Source organism: Ostrea edulis, chromosome 7, assembly GCF_947568905.1.
Source record: "Ostrea edulis chromosome 7, xbOstEdul1.1, whole genome shotgun sequence".
NCBI classification, from domain to species: Eukaryota; Metazoa; Mollusca; class Bivalvia; order Ostreida; family Ostreidae; genus Ostrea; species Ostrea edulis.
In genome coordinates, this window is record NC_079170.1 from 18,750,683 (window position 1) to 18,773,109 (window position 22,427).

At 36.4% G+C, this 22,427-nt stretch overlaps 1 protein-coding gene across 10 annotated transcripts in view; it reads left to right on the forward strand.

Moving 5' to 3' along the window:
• The window catches only part of LOC125653823 (dystroglycan 1-like), a 47,899-nt gene extending 28,009 nt beyond the window's left edge, over nucleotides 1-19,890 (forward strand). For 7 of the 10 annotated variants that reach the window (XM_048883468.2, XM_048883467.2, XM_056143584.1 and 4 more), the window contains 2 exons: nucleotides 12,155-12,815; nucleotides 15,680-19,890. In XM_048883468.2, the coding sequence (XP_048739425.2) occupies nucleotides 12,444-12,815; nucleotides 15,680-17,968 (2,661 nt within the window). In that variant the 5' untranslated portion in view covers nucleotides 12,155-12,443 and the 3' untranslated portion in view covers nucleotides 17,969-19,890. Of the gene's footprint in view, nucleotides 1-3,413; nucleotides 3,597-10,202; nucleotides 11,433-11,497; nucleotides 11,648-12,154; nucleotides 12,816-15,679 lie in introns of those variants that run through there. The other 3 variants (XM_048883470.2, XM_048883465.2, XM_048883469.2) reach the window with 3 other exon arrangements.
• The last annotated feature ends 2,537 nt before the right edge of the window (nucleotides 19,891-22,427 follow it).

Here is a 22,427-nt window from a genome sequence, read left to right on the forward strand (position 1 = left end):
ATCCCTGAAAGATAGGTATTTGAATATCAAGTTATTACGAATTCAAATTAGTTTGAAAAAAAATATGTATTTTCCAAGAAATGAAGTATTAATTTTGAGTTTTAGAAAAAATTTTAGCCGAACCATTTTATATATCAATCATACATGACTATGCTAATGCATCCATTGGTTCTTTAGTTGAAATACATACATTCATTGTACAACTATTAATTGAAAATAGATGTTTTTGATTCAAAATGATCAGATTCTGTGTCCAAACAAAAAGTCATAAAAATTCTCAGTTTCTTTTTCTTTCTGAAATTTAAAAAGAAATTAGTCCGGGGGCTCAAATGTAACCCTGAAATTTAAATAATGAAAGGCTATGCAGCCTTGAATTTCAGATAAACTATTTCTTTTGTATAAAATTTGATTTATGAATTGGGGCTTCCCTTATAGACTAGTGTAAAATGTAGTGCTTCAAGGATCAGTTTCAATATAATAAATGTATGTCAATTTGAGGATGATAAAACATACCCTAAATCAACTGTACATACATGTATATGTACCACTGCTTTACGCTATCCATTGAAGCTGAGAAATGTATGTTTGCCAAAGCCACAATGCAAGTATTTTATACAACATTTTTTGGTAATTTTCTTTGTATCAATATAGTGCGAGGGAAAGTGAAAGGTTATTTTTCTTGATAAACAGTGAGCTGTAACAAACATGATGAAATGGGCCGTGCATGGCAGGTAATCTGACTCTGTCCAACCCGCATTGTCAATTATTTATTTGGGTGGATGAAAAATATCTATGCCCTGTTGACATTTCACAACTTGACTGAAATTACAGATATATGAGGGCTATTCCATTTGTCTTCATTTGGAGGCAGTGAACTTTTTGCAGGTTGTTCTAAGTATCGGTATTATAGTATCGACTTGAATGTTTGACCTGCCAGCAATTTACATGTGTTGTCTCATTTGGACGGGAGTGAAGGTCAGGGGAGGGGGGATACTGGACAGCTATTCTGACAGTATATTAAGGTTCCTCATAAAAGTATGATTTAGGTGATAATGGAATTGCCTATTAAAGCTTGCCAAGCAGAATTAACACTGAAACAGGATCATTTGATGAGCATCCCTTGAGCATTATAGAAATGCATTGTACTTTGGAAAGGATGCTTTTTAAATTGATTAGTTAACCTAATAATAATTAGACTGCCATGTAATGTTTTGTATGATGGTGCAATAAGTCTTTAAGAGCAGCAGTGAGCTCTCTATAAAGATTTGGATAGTGGAGTGGAGAAGGTTAAAATTCCCGCCATCACAATTTATGATCAGAAATTAAGCTACATATAATCACAGCAATATTGTATGTAAAGTATATACGCACACATATATTATCCGAATTCATTACTATATACATGTATTTACATTTTCAATATTTTTACCTCCGATATCTTTACCAATTGATTCAGAAATGATGGCCATTTCCTCGTAAATGTGAAAAATGTTGTGTATGTCTGAACCTTGATAACTGTGTAGTACAAGGTACTATGATTTCAATGGCTGGGAATATATTCTGACAGAAATTAAAAGTAAAATTTATGTAAATATTAAAAAATTCATTTTTGAAAATACATGAGTATGAACAGCAATGCTTCACTCCAACATACTCTTCATGAACAGTGCTAATGTTTCATGAAGTATGCTAGCATATTGCATTGCAGTTCATACCCTCATGTATTTTCAAAAAATGATTTTTAGCCGAGTTGCAACGAAGTTGAACACGGCTATTGGTTTGGTGATGGGGGCAGTTGGGCGTCAACAATTCGTTTCCGGATGATAACTCGAAAAGTTTACAATCTAATCAAATGAAACTTTGATATATTGTTGAGTACCAGGTAAGGAAGAGCCCTATTGATTTTGGAGAAAAATTGTCAAAGGTCAAGGTCACAGTGACTGAAAATAGAATGAAAATTTCAGAAAAATTTGGTTTCCGGATGATAACTCAGAAAGTTTAAATCTGAATCCAATGAAACTTTGATATATTGTTGAGTACTAGGTAAGGAAGACCCCTATTGATCTTGGAGAAAAAAGGTCAAAGGTCAAGGTCACAGTGACCGAATATAGAATGAAAATTTCAGAAAAATTTGGTTTCCGGATGATAACTCAGAAAGTTTAAATCCGAATCAAATGATACTTAAAGATATTGTTATGTACCAGGTAAGGAAGACCCCATTTGATTTTGGAGAAAAAAGGTCAAAGGTCAAGGTCACAGTGACCGAAAATATATTTAAAATTCCCCAAAAAATTAGTTTCCAGAGAATAACTTAAATTTTTTTAATTTGAATCAAATGAAACTTGGTTATATTGTTGGATACCAGCAAAGCAAGGCCCCTATTGATTTTGGAGAAAAAAGGTCAAAGGTCAAGGTCACAGTGACCAAAAATAGATTGAAAACTTCAGACAAATATGGTTTTTGGACAGTAACTTGAAAAGTTTAAAACTGAAATTAGTTCTTCACAATTATAAATATGCCACATCATTCCTGACTTTACAATGTATCCCATGCAACTCGGCTTAAGCACCCCTGGGTGCATATATTGATTTTTTTTTCAAATGTAAGATCATTGTCTGAAGCAGAGGTCCTGTGTGGATGACAGATAGGTATAACTATATATATACACACAGCAATGTTCAGTGTTCAGCTCTATACTCCTTCATTCAGTTCATTGTTTTTGCATCTAAATTAGCATGATCACATGCAAAATGCATTTTCACGAGGGAAAAAAAAAAGAATACTGTCTGTTATTTCACTTTCTGTGCTGGCTTCTGAGTTCAGGGAAGTGTTTTATGGAGAATCCACACTTCTGCTGGAGATGAAACAGGGTATTTATTATAGAAACGGGAGAAGAGACAGAACAGTAGACGTCTTCACTGTTGAGACATCTGATGATGGATACTACCAATGTCTGTTGTTCTACAGCCAGGGGCAATTTCCTACACCATTGACCAGATAGTGCAATTAGAGCTAAGAGCCTTCCTTCATCTTTTTCTTCCAAGACAAATAGTAATGTGTGTTTAAGTAGGGTCCATCACTTCATTAACATTGTCATTATACTGTACTAGGCCTTTTGATGTTGGTCCTGTCAAGACATCATTAGTCTGCTCCCTACTGGGAATTTCAGGCAACAAAAAAAGATGGAGGAACATTTGAGCTGGGTCATTGATTGTTGTTAGGGTTGGTCTGCCGTGGAAACCACTTGTAATAAATCAACACCATTTTAATTAGGAGAATTCTTCCTTGTTTTATTAAGGTTGAGATGACAAGTTTTGTCTGCTGGGAGATTCAGTCCATTCAAGGCTAATGCTGTAATCCTTGTTATCTGCTGATCTAGAGGCCCTGAAGCCCCCAGGTGATGGTGGCCCAAGTGTGAAGTAACAATATGTGATGATTTACAGAGCAATGGCCAGTTAGTTTATTGTTTCTAGACTGCTTGAAGTCTTGACCTGGTCAGCCAGGGCAGAACTTTGTACTGATTGCAAGTGACTATATCTGATAAAATGTTGATCTCCCATGGAGCGCTGTTATTTTGGAGTATTGTTTCTTGATCAGTAAGTAATAACCAACTTTTTAGCTCCATTTCCAGAAATGTTGCAAGGATACCTCTAATTGTGGAAAATAAATCAAGGAGGAGGATGAATATCAGAAAAAAATGTCTCGCCATTAATCCAGAAATAGGGTTGAATTGACAGTATCCATAAAAAGACAGCTAGTGCTTGAACATCGGAAAACCACTTGTAGCTTTCAGGTGCTAGCAGAATGTCTTATCTTCATCACAGAAAAAAAAGTATACACCCTGTTGTTTTGCAATAAATTGCAACAAATGTTTAAAGACAAAATAATGAGCAGAGATTACGTAATTGGCAAGTGTGACTCAAGAAGACATTACAGGGTTTTAAGTGGTGATACCTCTCCCCAAAATGTGTTTACATGATGCTTAAAGATCTTAAACCTCAGATACATTTAGAAGTCTGTGAAACCTTCAGAAGAATCAGTGTTTTTATGTAGATGAGTAGACCTAAAACCATCTCACATATTGGCCAAGATACAGCCACCATGCTGTTGCAATGTGTCCTCTTTTTCTTTCATTCTTTTTTTTGTCTTTCTGTAGAGTTGCTAATTTGAGATAAATTTTTAACATGCTTTCACATCGACTTCATTAAAGTGTGAGTGATGCTATTTGTAAGTTTTTGCACTTGTTTTTTTTTTTTATTTCACTATCTATGGTGGTTTAATACGATAATGTTCTGTTTTGCTGTACATTATACACTTATTTATTAATAGTTTGAGAAAGAATAACAGGTGTGTGATTTTTTCTCTTTTCAGAGGAAATCCTCTGATTTGCTCAATTTTTGAAAAAATGAAACACTTTGAATTTGATCTAAAGTGACAGAAAATTATATTTTCCAGGTAGGGTGAGGTGTTTTCCTCCCTTTTTGACCAGTTTTTCTCTGATTTCTGAGGAATTCAGTCACATCCCTGGAATAAGCATTTGTAAGGAATTTATTTTGTGAAGTGAACTATTTATTTTATATTGTTCATCATTACTCTAGTGACAATCATTCTGAACTCATGTTTGCTCTTAACTTTTATAAAATCTAAAACATTTATTACAAAACACCTGGACATAAATTCTATTCATGATTTTTAAAACTTTTACCAACAATTGTAGAAATATGATATTTAATGAAACATCAACTTCTAGCATTCCATTTCAATCTTTATTTATAATCCTTTGTAAAAGTGGAACAAAAACCGCGAGTGTGGTGTTCTTACAGTGTACATGGTGTATAGCATATGTTTAATGGGGGAAAAAGACACTGCAACTGATGCACTGCAGATATCTGTACTGTTAATATGGGGTAAAAGTTACTATAAATTTAATCTTGATAAGTTTATGAAAATGATTTAGAAAAAAGGTTGACTTGATATCGGAAAATAAGTAAAAGTTGACTCATTCATGGCACTGCATGTGCTGTACGTAGTTGATTGTCAGCTTCTCTTCAGGAATCATTTTAAAAATTTGAAAATTATGCATCAAAAATTAAACTCCCTGGACACATGAACTAATGATTTATAATTAACAACTATTAAATGATTGATAATTAACAACTTCACACTACATGCATGTACTATGAAAGGGAGGTAGTAACAGTTTAAGTATACCACTGTACAATAATCAGCTGTGAAATATGCCATGACACAACTTGTTTTAAGTGTGAATTAAGGTATGAACCTTCAGCGTTTGATAAGAAATTCTTGCTATCGGCAACAACTGATAGGCATAATCGTCTATAATGCACAACCCCAGATAAACAGGTTTGATGTGGTAAGAAAATTACACATCACAAATTAACAACTTGTATGTCAGTGATGTTACAATGTCAGTTACAGCATAAAAAGAATAAAAGAAAAAATCATCCCACCTACAAGATTTTGTGGTGAGAAATGCATGGTCTAATTAAAAGCTGGCTCAGCCAACCAGGGTTTTTTAAGAGGTTTTTTTTTTTAACATCCTTTGATGACAAATATAACCTTAGGGTACCTTGTGCCTTATCAAACATTGCATCATTTGACAATATTTATTTAAGACTGACGGTGTTTGTCTTCCTCTTTCACAGGGGGTGTTTAGTTAATGAAACTCGGGTACACAAAGTACCCTAAAATTGACTTAGATTGACTTTTGTGATCTGAGACTTTGCCAAGTGTAAAATCCTATTTCAGTTGACGAAGACCCCCATCAGAAACTTGATTATAGTCTGGTCAAGATTTGGGCCTTCTCTGACCCATTGATCGGGCTAGAGTTTTCCTATAAAGGTCAAAGTCATAATGCAACTATTTTCCCAGGCATTTTTTTCATGAATGAACTTTACGTAAAGTTAATTTCTAGCATTGTGACTGCATGTATATAAATTGTACACGTAAAGTTAGTTTTTAGCATTGTGACTGTATATACTTTGTTTTTCTTGGGATGTGTATTTAGGGTAAGTATAATTAATATTTGGTCATTTTCTGCAATGAAGGCATGATTTTAGTGCCGAGTTTCGAATCAATCTGAATTTTTTTATGTAGTTCCGTTTTGATAAAGAGGAAAAAATTTTTACTTCATATTATGAAACTCATGAATTCTTTTCAAGGGCTGTTTTTCTTTGAAGGCCTTTTATTAAAGGAAAGGAAAAATCAAGTGTTAAAACAATCTGTAAGTATTTATTTGTGAGCATGTTTCAGGGTTGAAGGTCGATAAAGATGCAGCAAAGTTGTTATCATTTAAATTTATTAGTACCATGAGTTAATCTGTTGGCTGGATAATCTCTCTCTCTCTCTCTCTCTCTCTCTCTCTCTCTCTCTCTCTCTATGAAATTATGATGTTAATAATTTGTAATTCTGTCCAGGTTCAGACAGCTTAGTATGGTTCCTACAATTAATCAACTGCATATGACTATGTATATAGATAATTTTATTTTATATACTGATCTGAATTTCTGGTGTACTCTCATTGTATGATTGTTTTTTTTTTAAAGTAATTTTTTTTTTAAAAAAATGTCTGCATACTTGATGCATTCCAAATTTGATTTACAAATGTTATATCTTAAATCTTTTTTTAAGACTTGGTGCCGGTATATTAATTGACATGATTAAACATTTCACTGCCTGTTGGGGTGATAGGCGAAATGATTCACTGTTTTGTAAATTCTCACACACTGATGGAACTATTAACATTTGTTTTGTCAGGGAAAAATGTCTAAATTATTCTGCAGTTTTTGTGGAAACGAAATATTTTTAGTGTGTTAAAATGTAAAAAAAAAAAAAAAAAAAAAAATTTACAACAAGTGTTAAACTTTTTACATTCATCATACTGAGAGAAAGATATATCATTTATCATGAAATTTCCAAAAGTGCAAAGTTGACATTCAAAATAATTGTTCTGAAAATTCCATTACGTTTATTGTGAAGGCATTTAAAGCCTATTTACTATATATTTGATTGCTGTCAGTCGTTCCAGCCATGGACTCAATTGGAATCACTGCAAAGACTAATGACAAAATATGGTGATTTTGCGGGGTTTATACATGTAGTTCCAGAGTCCCTAAGGATATATTTTATCTCTACACACATACAGAAATATTGATTTTTGGGTTTTATGGACTCCGGAAGGGACCAGTGAAATCCGATCTTTTTCCTTGGTGCACTTAGTTCCAGACATATTGTGTCAATTGCTCTGTACTGTAATCCGTATTTGCATGTTTAACAGAAAGCAAAACAAAAATCTTTGAAACGTCCAAGATTCCTTTCAAATGAATTTAAAAGTATTTACATCGGCTTTACTGACAGTGAAAGCAACCAATATTACACTATGAAAAGGTCATATCTTTATTATGATGTACATTTTCCATTTGTAGTGTACATCTAAAGCTTATACACTTAAATTGTATATATATATTCTTAAATTATAATAGTTGATGGTCATTTTAGTGAGAGAAAAATAAAGAGATATATAGGTTTCTCAGATGGCAAGTGAAAGGTCATTAAAGATATTTGCACCTGTTTAATTGGCTGGTATCCAACAGGTAGAGGACCACTGTGAAATGGGCCTGTATAGGACTGTGGTCTAGACATGTAATGTCACACCTCACAGTGGACAGTTAACCAAATCTCTCTCCTCCATAAATGTCAGCAACAAAGCTGTAGACCAGTAATGGAGTCCTGTAGGTTTTTTCTTCTCTCATTGTCAGTATGAAAAAAAAATCTGTTCTCATTTTGAGAGGACAATAGCAACATATATTATACATAAATCTTTCATGTGGATGTAAAGTGACTTTAATTCCCTGCACTATTGATTTAAAGAAGTCAAGATCAGTAATGTGAGGGGTGAAGTTTTATTTATTTATTCCTGAAGAATGGCATGCTGTATTGAATAAGGAGGAGATGGTTGAAGAATGGAACAGATTTTATGTTATTTAGGTAGATCAGCCGAGAATGCAGTATTATCATGCTGCAATATTGATAAAGGAATTAACACATTGGCAATTCGTAATTTTTATAAAACAGAAGGCAATGTCCAAATATAGAACTGAAATGTCAAATTCCATTTTTACCATCGTATGTAAAAAAGTAATTCCGGTCGTTTTATTTTATGACCTTATTGCACGTACTGCAGAGGTTGTAGTGATTCTATCAAAAATTCATTCAACGTACGTTATCCAACATTTCCCCACCTTTTGCAATCAGATGAAAATTTGCCTTTAATATATATACAATGTATATTCGATGGGCCAAAAGTACAATTAGTGTATGGAGTATTGATATAGGTAGCCTCCAAATATTGATTTGTGCAGGTTAACGTCCCAAGTTTCCCACAAGTCCATTCCCCGGGGATATATAGCAGCCGTTTTTGCATACTAAAATTCGGGGAGTGGGGAGGGAACTTGTAGGTTGAATGTAGAAGCTCCTGTATGAATTAACATGGGGGGGGGGGGGTATACTGTGATTTATTACATGTTATGATTTAATGGGAGGTAACTCTGGTTGACATTGTCACGTGATGATGGATGTCTCAGATATATATCAATATTGTGTAATTAAGCGGTCATTCTGACAGCTGGACAACACTCTGCAGGTGTCCATTAGGAGATGATGAATCACCCAAACCCAGCAAGAGCCAGATTAATATGTAGAAATGATAGGAAGTCTTCCGAAAACATCAATATGTATAAATTTATTATTTTCAAAAATCAAGATCTTAAAGGTTCAAGTGTACTGGAAATATCGTTCAGTCCATTTCATGACATGGTCTTCAAAGTTATAGTTATGAGAATGATTGGTAGACAGTATTAACTCAGCATCTTGCATGATTCACAGAGGGAGGAGGGAAAAAATCATCAAAATACACAGGACAGTTTAAGATACAATGTGTTTCATTATGTGTGTTATTGGCCAGCCCATTCACTGGCCCACTTCTTCAAGCCCAGCATGTTCTGAGAGCTTTGATCAGATATCACAGATTTAAGGACAAGTTAAACCTCAATTTTCACAGCAGGAAATGTGCTTCTTTGGATTTTTGACAATCATTGCCATCTTGGCCTGACAAAGTTACCAAGGTATGAGCTCCAATAGAGGGTTGTAGGATATGGCAGGTGTTTTAGGGTCATTCCCAATACCAGGTTGATTTGAGGCCAAATTGGAACGGGGTGTTATAATGGAACGCTCAGAATGCCACTTATTGAACACTTCTGCCAAAATAAAGAGATATATTGCTAGAGTATATTGGTTAGATACTCTCAAGGCACAATGTTTTATGTGAGGGTTCCCATCACTTACAATACAAAAACCATAAGTCTTCTCAGTTTGCCTGTAAACACTTCAACACGGGGAGGTGAAATCATCATTGCTTGATGATGAGCCATACACAATTGTTTGTTTGCAAAATTTGAAATGTGGAATATATCTGATATTGTCCATCTGTTCTTGTTGATGCTGTGTACTTAACTGTATATTTCCATGCTGAACAGTAGCATATTTACCTTCATAATGACCCTAGCTGACACTGTGAAATGGACTACCCTCCAGGGTACTCATGGTAATTACTAACAACCTATACACTCTCAATGTGATGTTGTTTACTTAGCCTCCACACAAGCAATTATCAACAAATCAACAGCTACTAATTGTACTAATTACAGTGTAATTAACATCATCATACCCCTGAAGGATACTGGTCTAATGCTGCTGTCAAGTTTGTCACCTGGTCCTCAGGTGTAGAGACTACCTTAATTACATTCAATCAGTGTCAGGTGAGAGGACTAACTGTAACAGTATATATAAAGACAGGCATTCTAATGTGTCTGACCATTCCCCAGTTTGGTAGAATTATAAATTCTTAGTATAGCTTCCCCCAGTCAAGAATTGACCGCACAGATACACGCACAAGTGAATAAAAGAAGGTAATATATGTTTCATTTCCCAAATCAAATTCTAGAATAGAATCCTCCATCTTTTGATTTGTAAACTGTGAAACATTTCTTTAAAAACCTATCTCTATGTATTTGTATTTTAGTGTCTTCAGAATTTTTAGTAGGGAGTTTAAGAAAAAACAGCATGAATTTTCAAACTGATGAAATATAAGACCTTTTGAACATTCCATTGAACCTGACACCTTTAGAATCTTCTCTTGCTTTTACATAACCTTTGACTGAATACTGATTCATTAGATTTAATATACAGGTAATATACTGACACAAAAACCTGCTAGAATAGGCTTTATAGCTGACTTGTTAGTTCTCAGGACGCGGGTCGATGCTATGCTTTGTGTACCTGGTGCTGTACTTCTCGTTTTATTCATGGTCATCAATACGTTTTCTGGAGTGTGATAATCACGTTGCCTATCTGTTAATGAAATATTATTCATCTCTGCATGGGGTCTTTGAAAAGTGAAATCAGCTTGTATATTTTGATATATATTTCTGTCCAGACATCAACCTGTTGACCCCACCCCAGGGGGTGAGCTTGTCAGGGGTAGTGTAACTATCAGAGAGAGCAGGACTTCCAAATAGGTGGCAGGTAATGCAGTTAAATTCATTCAACTTTTTCGCTGATAGTGTAGTGGAGAGGATATTCAAATACATCAGCCATGACTAGCAGGAATGCAGTGAATCTCTTTAATTCTTCTGCAGATCTGACAATACAACATTGTTATCGGAGGGATTAAATTTGGTGTGCTGCAGCTCCTGATAAAGTCTGTCATCATTATCAGGGGTGGTATAACTCAGGAGGATAGTAATTCCACTCTGCTTATAATAAATAGGGGTGCAGAATGTTAATTCTGCTGAAAAATCACAGAATTCTGGTCCCTGCAGTTAGAGGCGCACCACATTGTTTAACACAATACTGAATGATACAGATGGCATTTTTCTTGAAAGATGCCGTCTAGTAAACTCATCCGATAAAAAGTAATATATTTTTTTATGATTACTAGGTGTGTATAATTACCCAGTATGTGGAATTATTCTTGGAGTTAGTTGTTGATTAGTCAATATTTTGTCATCACCAGCAGTTGGATGGGATTGGGGTGATATTTTTTTCCTGTATATTTTCTCTTGTCTTTTCCATTGGGTTGGTTGATCTGCTAACAGATGGTAAAAAAAATGTGAGCAGAATTAACCTAGTGTATTGTCCTCCTATATACTCCACATGCAGCCGGTGATTTCTCTTATGCCTGTGATTGGTGTATCGATGCACATCAGAATATCTCCAGTGCATGCAGTATGCATCACATGTAATAGGCAGTCATTGTCTGAATTGAGTGTTCCCGTTGGCTGTTAGAGACTTGGAACACACTCAAAATGTCTCTGCCACAAGGAGAGGAAAACGATCCATCCGGGATTTTATGTGTAAGCAGTGCAGTCACTTGTGCTCACCCTTTGGTAGAATATAATTCACAGAGTCACAAACTTTTGTATCTTGCATGGATGATGGATTCCCATGCTGACGTTACCATTTTTTGTGGGGTTATCGGGAACAGTTAATTTTTCCTTGTGGTTTATGCCTCAATATGTGATGGATTTATGACATTAAAACCATGCAATACTTTTGTCAGAGGATTTTGGTAGATTAATTTTTTCCCCAAATGACAGACCAGTTTTCCTTTTAGACTCTGTGACTCCATGAGTAATACGAGAAATATCTTTTGTTTTCATCACACACAGTATATACATGTACTTACCACTTTAGTGGTTGACATATTTGATACTTTCTTAAATGTCTGTATTAAATAGGTAGTAGTTGTCATAAATTTATTTCAAAAGGTGTGATCGGGCAGATTTTTAAGAAAAATTATTTTTTAAGAACAAGGATCTGTTAATGAGCTAATTGTGATATTAACATGATTACTATGTTATAAAAAGAAAAAAGAAAATAAATTATTGAAAGACAACACTCATTGCTCTAGTTGACAGATTCTCCCATAAAGCTGATTAGATGCCCCCCATTTTTAACAGGAATTTTCCCTGACTTACACAGCTGGGGCCTTTTTCTGTAATCTTTTTGTGTGTGTTACAACATAATCAGCTCTCTTTGAATTGCTTTTCACTTAATCGTTTTATCTTGTTTGCAGGTATATTGTAAGAGGCACTGGATGACATACTGGAGAAACTAGGACCCTCTACTCATACAACACTGTAGGGTAGACGCCAGGACACAGGGGCTAGCGCACTCCAGGGCAGGGGCCCACCATCATCTGATAGCTGTGCTCGGTTTTATAGTGCATTCTTCATATATTCACTGTTGAGGCGTGGGTAGATTTTTTTTGCAGACGATCGGAACTCTTGCAGTGATTTGCACATTCCATAGGACTACTGTTGTATGTGTAAATTTTTACATGCAGTCTCTCAATTCCTGATGTGATGGAAAATATCATAGGAGTTGATTGTTTGGGTGCATCGGAGTCTATATCTCCCGACACAGATTGTGCTAGTTGTCGAAGAAATTCAATGTCTAAATTCAGAGTGATCTCAGTGAAGAGCTACACAATGAAGGGCTACACGATGGCACTTCTGTTACTTGTGACAACATTTATGAGTGTGTGTTCAGCTCAGAATATGAAGCTTGACATTGGTGAAACTCTGCGACAACAGGACCTGAATAAAGGAACTGTAGAATTTCAGGACCCTGTGGCCCTTCAGTGGGGGATAGCAGACACCTCAACCAATGTAGGAAAAATGTTCAACTTTGTCATTCCCAGCGATGCTTTCAGAGGAACTCTTCACACAATTAAGGTGAGAAAAGTTTAAGCGATGACACACAAGAAATTTAGACCAGAATTTATACTCTAGCAGTAGTGATTTATATATATGTGTATGTATGATGATGCTATCATACCCAAATGACACCCTATGACACCCTATAGTCATTCAAAACTACAATGACTATAATCAATCTTTTACCGGGGAGATTCGACTTTGTAAAGACTTGTCCTGAGTAATTCTTGTACTCTCGTGAAGGGGAAGTGCTAACCTGTGATTTACAGGAAATTCGGTGCATTTTTCAAACTTTTCATGAATCGCACAAAAGATTAGAATGTTAATGGAAGGTAATGCAGGGCTTAATGTGTTTTAGGTTTAAATAAGAAATAGAACTGAGTCGAATAAACTTATAAACAAAGCTTCAAACTGATCACCAAGATTGCAACCCTAGGTGCATTGAATTTCAAGCACTGTTAAAGATTGCAGCATGAACTGAGAGTGATTCACACTGTCGATGTAATGCCTTCCTTGTGAACGGATCAGGTTAAACAAATGGAGCAGTATTAGCAAGCCACGAGCCGTTTAATTTGGGTAATCGAGGGTCTTGTGCTCTGTTTTTCTTACACCAATATATTTCCCTCATGTTTTCACCTTTTATCATTGCTTGTCAAAATAGTGATAGGAACATGTTTCATCTGTCTGCAGCTGATAAAAAAAAATCTTATAAATTTATGATTTATAATGTAAAATCCATATTGTATGGTGCATCTCATTTTTGCACCATTCTCTAATTTCTTTACTCTTTTAATCTTTTCTGGAGGCCTCGTATTTAGATCAGAATCAGATAAATGGAATGCCACAGATTTCCCTGTATTTAGTCCTCTCCACACTACACAGATTACAATACATTACAAGTTTATGTTATCAAATATTTATCATGATGATGTAATTTTTGACAAATGGAACTTTGTGTCTGGTGACAGATAAAAAACAGATGCTAATATATTTGAAATTTTCCCACCGAAAATATGAACCAAAAATGAAGCAGGGCTGTGCTGTGGATGCACCGTCCTTAATCAACATGGCTGCGCCGAGTGACCTTGACCTGTCATCCAGCTGTCCTTAGTCATCATATCAACATCTGAAGGATGTAGATTTTTTCTGCACGAATTTGTCAGAAACTTGGCAGACTGATGCTTATCTTGTCTGGAGCCCTGTATTCTAGACACAAAATGGTGGTTCTCTATCCCCCATTGTCGTCATCTGACAATCTCTCTTCTACTCAAGAAAGCCTTCCCTCTGATTGTCCTTTAGAACAGATATTGGACATTAAGCATGTATTCATCTGGGAGGAAAAATGAGAAGAGACAGAGGAATGCTTTATACGTTAAGTGATTTAGTTCCCACCCTACTGTTAATTATGACACATAAAACATTTTGTCAGACACTCACATGGTCCTAATCATGGTTTCAGTTTTTGAACTTAATCAGCATATATCTCTGTACTTTTATCCTGTAAACTGCATTGACATGGAAACCTTGTGCATGTGTGCAGGCACCCCATTTTACGCCTAATTTCACAACAAAAACAAGTATTGTCTCGATAAAGTAGTGTGTGTTTAGTAATGTTAACTATAATGTTTCATGAAAGTTAGTAATTATCCCATGCTTTTCCAAACCCATCAAGGCTGGCTTTCTCAGAATTATACCTATCAATATGTCCCAAGGTGCTATCACATATCCCCGATTGACCAATGGATTCTAAACGAGCTGTTCCGTTATAACTGTTTTGGAATGTCGGTGAGGCTGCATGTGTTCAGAATGCAAGAAAAAACATAACATTGATGTGATCATTCCTGGTGCCTGTGATGTCAGAACTGTCCTTCACAATACAACAAACTGTTCAAACTTATCTCACTCGGGAACGGACTGCTGTCTTTTCAATCTTTCTTCTATTTACTCTGTCTTTTTACTTCAATTCTCTACACCTGTTGTCTCAGACCTTGTTAAAACAAAGATTGTATAAATTTGGGAATTCAACCAATTCAGGGAAAAGGGTGCAAAATTATTTGTCGAATTTGCCAGATGTCTTTGTGGGTGGGCAGGTATTTGTTGCACAGTTCTTTTGTATTTTCTAGGTCAAGGAATCTCCAATTAAGTGGAAAAATGTAATCTTTTTCTAAAGTCATAAACCTCAGAGACTCCTGTATGTTTAAGCTGTAAAAAAAAAAATCAGATGAATTTGAAAATTTTTGCTAACAAGTTCACGGACTTCTGTGGAGCAATGTTGCACAAAGTGCCAAGATTTTATCATCTTTTCCTTAATTAAAGATCCTTTGTAATAGAATTGTTACCAAAAGTTATGTTGGTGTCGAGTCTGGTTTTGATACATTCCCTGATAACACTATTTGAAATTAACAGTGTAGAGTTAGAGAGCATTAAATGTCTGTCTCATGGTGTTCTTCCTTTTATCATGAAGATTAATGATACATTGCATAAAAATGTAATATGATTCAACAAATTCAACACAGCATGTAGAAATTTTTTCGCCCTAAGTTTCTCAGCAGAATGCTGAGGGTGCATATTATAAAAAATTCACTGTGTTTGAAAATCCATAGATAAAAAAAAAAAAAATTCCTCACAATTTTTTCTCTGTCAGGGGGTTGTTTGTTTTGAACTAGATTTACGAGATGGTATTTTATATCGTTTTGCATCATTACAGTTATATATTTACCCCTATCTATGAATTCAAGTGATGTACATGATTGCCTTGTAAAAAAATATCTAAATCACAGTATTAGATCCTGTTGTCATGCACTTGAATATAATTGTTTTTATACACCTGCCCCGTAGATTACAAGAAATTGCAATTATGATTTAACTTTGTTATTTGGTAGGTTACGGAGGCTGGAAAGTCATCTCTACCCAGCTGGTTGTTGTTTGATGAGAAATCTCGACAATTGAAAGGAATCCCGACCCCCTCAGACATTGGAGATAACTATGTGGAGGTGGTGACCACAGGACCTCAGAATTCTCAAGCCAAAGATGTGTTCTCCATCAAAGTCGTCACAGAAACCCCGCCCACTCATGTCACAGGCTCTTCCAAGTCATCTGATGGGAGGCCACAGACTGTAAGGTGTAAACGGGAACAGCCAGAAACTGCAGCCACCATTGTAGTGGACGCAGACATGATGACCATGTCCCCCTTGGACAGGGTGAATCTGCTGAACATGTTGACAGAACACCTTAACCTGGCCCCAGACATGATGAAGATGCTACCTCTTGGAGATAAGGAAGTTTTCGATAAGTCAGCTCTCGTTGCTGGTCAGGGAGATTCTAAAGATCTGTCAACTCCTGGTATGATTATGTCCTGGCTTGTTGGATGTGGAAGTGTGCAAAAAGACCACATGAATGTCCTGCAGAAAGTTGAGGTCTCGGCTGCTAATGGTAGAATGAAGCGTAGCGTGAAGCACAACATCATCGGCTGGCATGTCATCAACACAGCCATTCAAGAGAAGCCGAAACGTCGGCGGAGGGCCATCATGGCTACCGCAACAGTTACCGACACCCCTAGTCCACCTACAAGAATACCAGATACCATTGTTACTGACCTGAAGCCATCAGTGACCTCTGAACAGTTAACTAGGACTGTCCCCGTCATGGAGACTTCATATTCAAAAGTGGAGCCTACAAAAACGATGATAATGCCATCCGCAAGTCCTACTATTGAAGTCAAACCGACAGATGTGATGACCAAAACCACAACAACTTCAACTCCCAAACCTGCAGTTGTCACTTCGGCTCCTATTACACCTTCTCCAACACCCAGTCCTCCTGTTGACAAGTCAGAGATCATGCCATCAAAGACGATCTCTGTCACTGATGCTCCAACCAAACTCACGCCTCAGCCAGAGCCAGAAGACCCAAACTGTCCGAATGACGGCAAGTCTCGTCCACCTATCGTAACAGGAGAGATGGGAGTAATGGTTTTCCAGGTAGGCCAAGAGAGACAGTATCAGCTACCTGAAAACCTGTTTTATGACTGTAATGATGGACAAACCAGGGATCTGTCCATCAATATATTTGGCAATGATACTGATGTTCTCCCAAAAAACCATTGGATTGAGTTGAAAGGAAGGAAAACCGGCAATTACAAAATTGTAGGTTTCCCAATGAACAAACACATAGGGAAGCAAAAATATTCACTAAAAGCACAGAACAGTTATGGTCTGTTAGCAACATATGTCGTGAAAACAACTGTCAAAGCGGATAATAGATTGAGTGGAGAGCCCTCACACAAGATCAGCATGGCATTTGATGCAGACTATAATAAATTCACCAACAGTAAAGTGAAAGAACTAACCAGGAGCCTGGCTCGGTTCATGTTTGGTTCAGATGATCCGGAGGCCATTACAGTGTTAGATATAAAGCCTGGTTCTGTTGTATACTCCTGGACAAACAATCAACTGCCCACCGATTCCTGCCCAGCCAAGAAGGTGTCTGAAATGATGGGCAAGTTTTTCAAGGAGGATGGAACGCTAGATGATAAAGTTAATGAGGAACTCCCTTATCCACTTCTTGGTGTACAAGCTATTCCCATGGGATCCTGTATTGGAAGTCCAGACTTCCCTACTGCCGATAAAGGTCCACAGCCAGCGACACTTAAACCAGTGGATCCAGTAACAGAGAAACCAACTGCAGAACCAACCGATCCGGGGAGGAAGGGCTATAAAGAAAGCGAAGAGAACGAGATCTGGTTGACGACGGTTGTACCAGCAGTTGTCATTGTCGTTTTACTTTTCATTTTCCTTGTCATTGCCTGTGTCCTATATCGCAAGAAGAGGAAAGGAAAGATGTCTCTGGAAGAAAAGAATAATTTTGTCAACAAAGGAGCACCTGTCATCTTCCCTGATGAGTATGAAGAAAAGCCAAATGATGCATCCAAGCCACTGATTATGGATGAAGAGAAGCCGCCAATGCCCCCACCCCAGTACACCCGAGGTTCAAGTGAAAATTCCAAATCTTCACAAGAAAACCACCAAGGGGAGGAGTATGAAATGGATACAGACATTACTTCCCCCCTGTATCAGCCCCCGCCCCCCGTCCCTTCATCAGGGTCTAATAAACAGCCACGTCCACACATGCAGCCAGCACATAGAAATCCTGCACCTTATGTGCCACCATAATGAGAATGTAGTGATGGTAGGGCTTTGCTGATTGGTGGGTGTGTGGTTGTATGGATGGTTGTGATTGATCAAGAAGATGATGTGAGAATAGTGTGTGAACATGTTGAAAAATGTCAATGTTTACGAAATAATTACCATGCTTTGTATCATCTTTTAAAACTTTGTGAATCATGCTACAAATGTTACAAAACAACTGGGAGATGAGTGGGCTTTTTTGTCTTTAAACGTATTTTCATAATTTTGAGTAAGTGCTTTTATTCGAAAAGTTATATAGATATATGTTTCTACAAAATGTGAAGATTTCATGTTAGTGTGTTTTGTTTTTTGTTTTTGATTTAACTGTGGACAATATTAGTGCATTTTGATGTAAGAATGAGTCTATGCAAGAAACCTTTGAACCTTTCACTTGAGGTTACTGCTCTGGGTAATCTGCAAATGCACATCAGATACAATTTTTGTACAATAATCGATTTCCTCTCTCTCTCTCTCCTAACTGCTGGGTGATATAATGGATAGTTATATTATAATCATGATTAAAAGACAGAAACAGTTATGAAGTAAGAAAAGTCTTTTGCAGTAGAAGTATTGTAGCTTGTCATGCTAGATTGATATAATCATAAAAATGTTTAATCATAAAGACGTTTATAACCACGAACATTTAATCCCTGTACACGTCAGACACTTCCTAGTCCAATGTTTTACATGCATGATACCTGGAGAGTTGCTTAAGGATGTTATTATTGTGTTAGATGTCCATGTTTTGTAGTAAGTTGTGATTTTCCTATTGTACTGTAGACCCTTCCAGAGGTGCATTGTATAATTCAATACTCAGCATTTGATCTACTTTTTATCACATGAATTGCAAATTGATATTATTAAGTTTTTGTCGATATATTGTGTAATCAGTCCCGACGCCTGAACTGTTTTTTTTTTTTAAACCAACAAACACCTTATTTAGTCATAGGAATGCATAAACATACACATTTAAAATATAATGCATGGCCGTGATTATAAACGCTCCCCCAAATGTAGGGGAGAGAACTCATAGGAAGACCAATGCTATTAACTAGGTAATCAATGCAATTAGTGATGTAGCTTAATTTTTGATAATCATTCCATGCAAGGTTCGTTTTTATATATCAGGTGCAGTTGATTACAAGGACAGACTTCATATTCAGGTTTAACAACATAGTGTATCATACTTATTGATTGTGTTAATGTTTTTTCAGTCCGACATACAAATTAAAAGTTGCTAGCCCCTTGATCCACTCCCATGGATCTTTAAACACTGTATTATTCTCTATGTGAGTGCACCTTAATGATTTCAAATCAGTTGTAGAATTTTGAGTCCTCTAGACAACATGGAAATATAGAAAAATATTTAAATTTGCAACATTTAAAATTAGATTCTGTATCTCTCTCTCTCTCTCTTTGCATCCCTCCCCTTTTTGTGTATTTTTTGCATGCTTTAACTGGTGTTTTGAGGTAGTGTATAACTATAATATTGATACACAAAAATATATTATTAAAAATTATTGTCTGTGTAAATTTAGATTTAGTTCATTAACAGGAAGTTGATGGCATTACTTTCTCTGTTTTCTAAATATTACAGTTTTGTCTGGAAAAAAAAAATCAGATGATTATGATTTGATTAGATTTGTTTCAGTTTGGTGTTCAGAGATACTGACTACACAGTATTGGGTGTTTGTTTCGGTATTGCCTTGAAATCAAAGCCAATGATTAAACATGTTATGATGTCTTCGAATTTTCATGTAAGAATTGATCTGAAATTTTGCGAGTCGTTGAGATGTCAGAAAACGATTCAGTACTTGTTATGTGGATATGTATGTTACACATATATTTGTGTATGTCCCATTGTATGGACAAAAGGATGAAAATAAATAAAACAGTATGTACATGTACCATTGTTTTCCCCTTTTTTCCTGCATGCTGAAAGTTTGTGACACCTTCAGAAAGGAGCTTCCTTTTGCCAACAGGACATTAAATTGTTTCACAGGAACAGAGAGGCACCATGACTGGCCTCCTCAATGCGAGGGGATATTACCTATGTGCATTAGTTGACCTACTTAAATAATCAGTGTACAAGTTGAACAAGTGTTGGAACTGTTTATGGAATTTTTCGTTTTGATTGGAGTTCCAAATATATGATGCTTTCTGATATGTGTGTATAAAGATAGCATTGTTGTCTTAAATTAAGAGCGAGTACTTGGTCCTTCATTTTAGGTCACTAATTGTCGGTTGATTTGAATATATTCAGCTTTATTCTTGAATGGCTGAACCAGTTTTGGTAGATAACATCTCTGGGTAAAGGGGGAACAAAAATTGGGAATTTCGTGGTCTTTGTCTCCATGGGGCTGGAGGGACGGGTGTTGCCACAACCACCAAAATTAATGCAATTTTCATCTTGTTTACTTCTGGACATTAAGCCGACAAACTACTCGCGTCATTATGAAAAGCAATGAGCCTCCTGCCAAATTTGTGAAATTTATGGCCCCTATAGGTTCAAGGAGCAGGTCCTGGTGTGGGGCTAAGTTGTTCCTAGAAAATCCTCTTTACTTCTGGACATAAAGGAGGCAAAATATGTGCATGATTATAATGGTCTTAGAGTCCTCTACCGAAGTTGTGAAATTCATGACCCAAGGGCCAGGTACCAGGGTGGAGCTAGGTTGGTCATGCATATTGAAAATGCTATAGAAAACCATCAAGCAGAGAAACTGATTATAATGAGCAATGTGAGATTTGTGACCCCTGGGTGCGGTTCTCAGGATAGGAAATAGTTGATCATATGTTGAAAATGCAATATATTTTAGAAAATTGTTACTCCTGGACATTAAGTAGGCAAACGGCACGATAACTTATAATGAGCAATGAGCCGTCTTTGAAAACCTATTTAAATTTATTTGCCGTTTTAGAAATCACACTCGCTGTAATGTGAAAAAAACCTTGCTCACCTTAGAGTATATACATGGAATTGTGTCCAGTAGCTATACCGTTATACATATCATCTAGTAAAAAGTACTAAAAATGCAGAAGTGTAAAAAAAACACGGGTAACACAAAAATGTCTAAAGGCCATTAAATGAGCATGCTCAGGTGATCGTTAAGGCCCACGGGGCCTCCCGTTTTGTTATAATGGCGGTTCAGTTCAAGATTAAAATCGATTGACACTAAGAGAATATCTGGTGTTCGGATATTGCGGGCTGTCAGGTGGATTACAGAATTGGCCACGAAGTGTTTTTTAAGTAAAGCCGTTTAATGCAACATTTTCTAACTCCTCTTTTAAATATCAAATAAGTTGTCCGTATGTGTTTTATGAAAATCCTTAGAATTTCTAAATTACAATTGCATGAACAAAAATATTTTGTGAACAGGGTATAGACAGAAGCGCCGGTTGATTGGTGGATTGTTTTTACCCCCCCCCCCCCCCCCCCGAAATATGGCAAATAAATGCAGCGTACGTGGGGGGCAAGGAGCGTTATTAGACCACCCCTACTTTTTTCTTTTATAGCGTATTGGTTTTTGCACTACACGCTTTGAATACATCAGATATTTTCATCGCTAGAATCTAATCCAGCATCAAATACCATAATCATTTCTGAGATATTGAGTGATTAATACACCTACCACGATCAACAATTTACTGGTATATTATGTACGCTGCCAAGTACTGGCCATTAAGCAGAGTTAGGAAAATTCTTTAGATTAAAAAGAAAAGAAAAGAAATTGTAATTGACTCTAGTGTACAGGAAGAGGACGCTGTCCCCGGTGTATGGTAGCTACATGTGAGTACATATAGGTCTCGCTCCTAGAAAGCTAAACTAAATCCATTGTACGCTTAACTATTTCAGAATTCGAAGGCATACGGTTCACTTTCATAATGACTGGCCTTTTAAATATTTCTACTAACATGATCAGAATCTATAGGCACGCTCAGAATAATCAGAGATGTTTAACATCATATATATTTGTTATATATGTCTCTGGAATGATATAATAACATCCTACTACTTGGCTTTGGTGCAGTTTCTGCGGACAAACGTGCCCCGTCCTTGATTCTGGGTGTGTTCGATCTGTAATCGTATTAGTTCCACAATCTCGTGTCTGTAGGTGTTTTCTCTTGATCAATCCTTTGTTTTTCCCTCGTCTTCATTATCTATTGTTTGGATTAATTTGCCCTCGTAATTTGACCCTATAAACTTCCAGTGTATGTATTTTTTTATGTATATATCACCTTCTCCCATCACAGGAATGCCGGACACTGACAAGAGAAATCGTGTTCAATTTGGCTAACTCCACAAGATCGATCAGCCAATGATATTGTTTTTGTCAGCTCAGTAGCACGCCCAAGGTGCAAAGTGTTTCTCGTTCGGTATTTGCAAGTCTTATCTTCTGCTTTTTAGGTGAACTGCAATATGATACATATATATATATTTATTAAG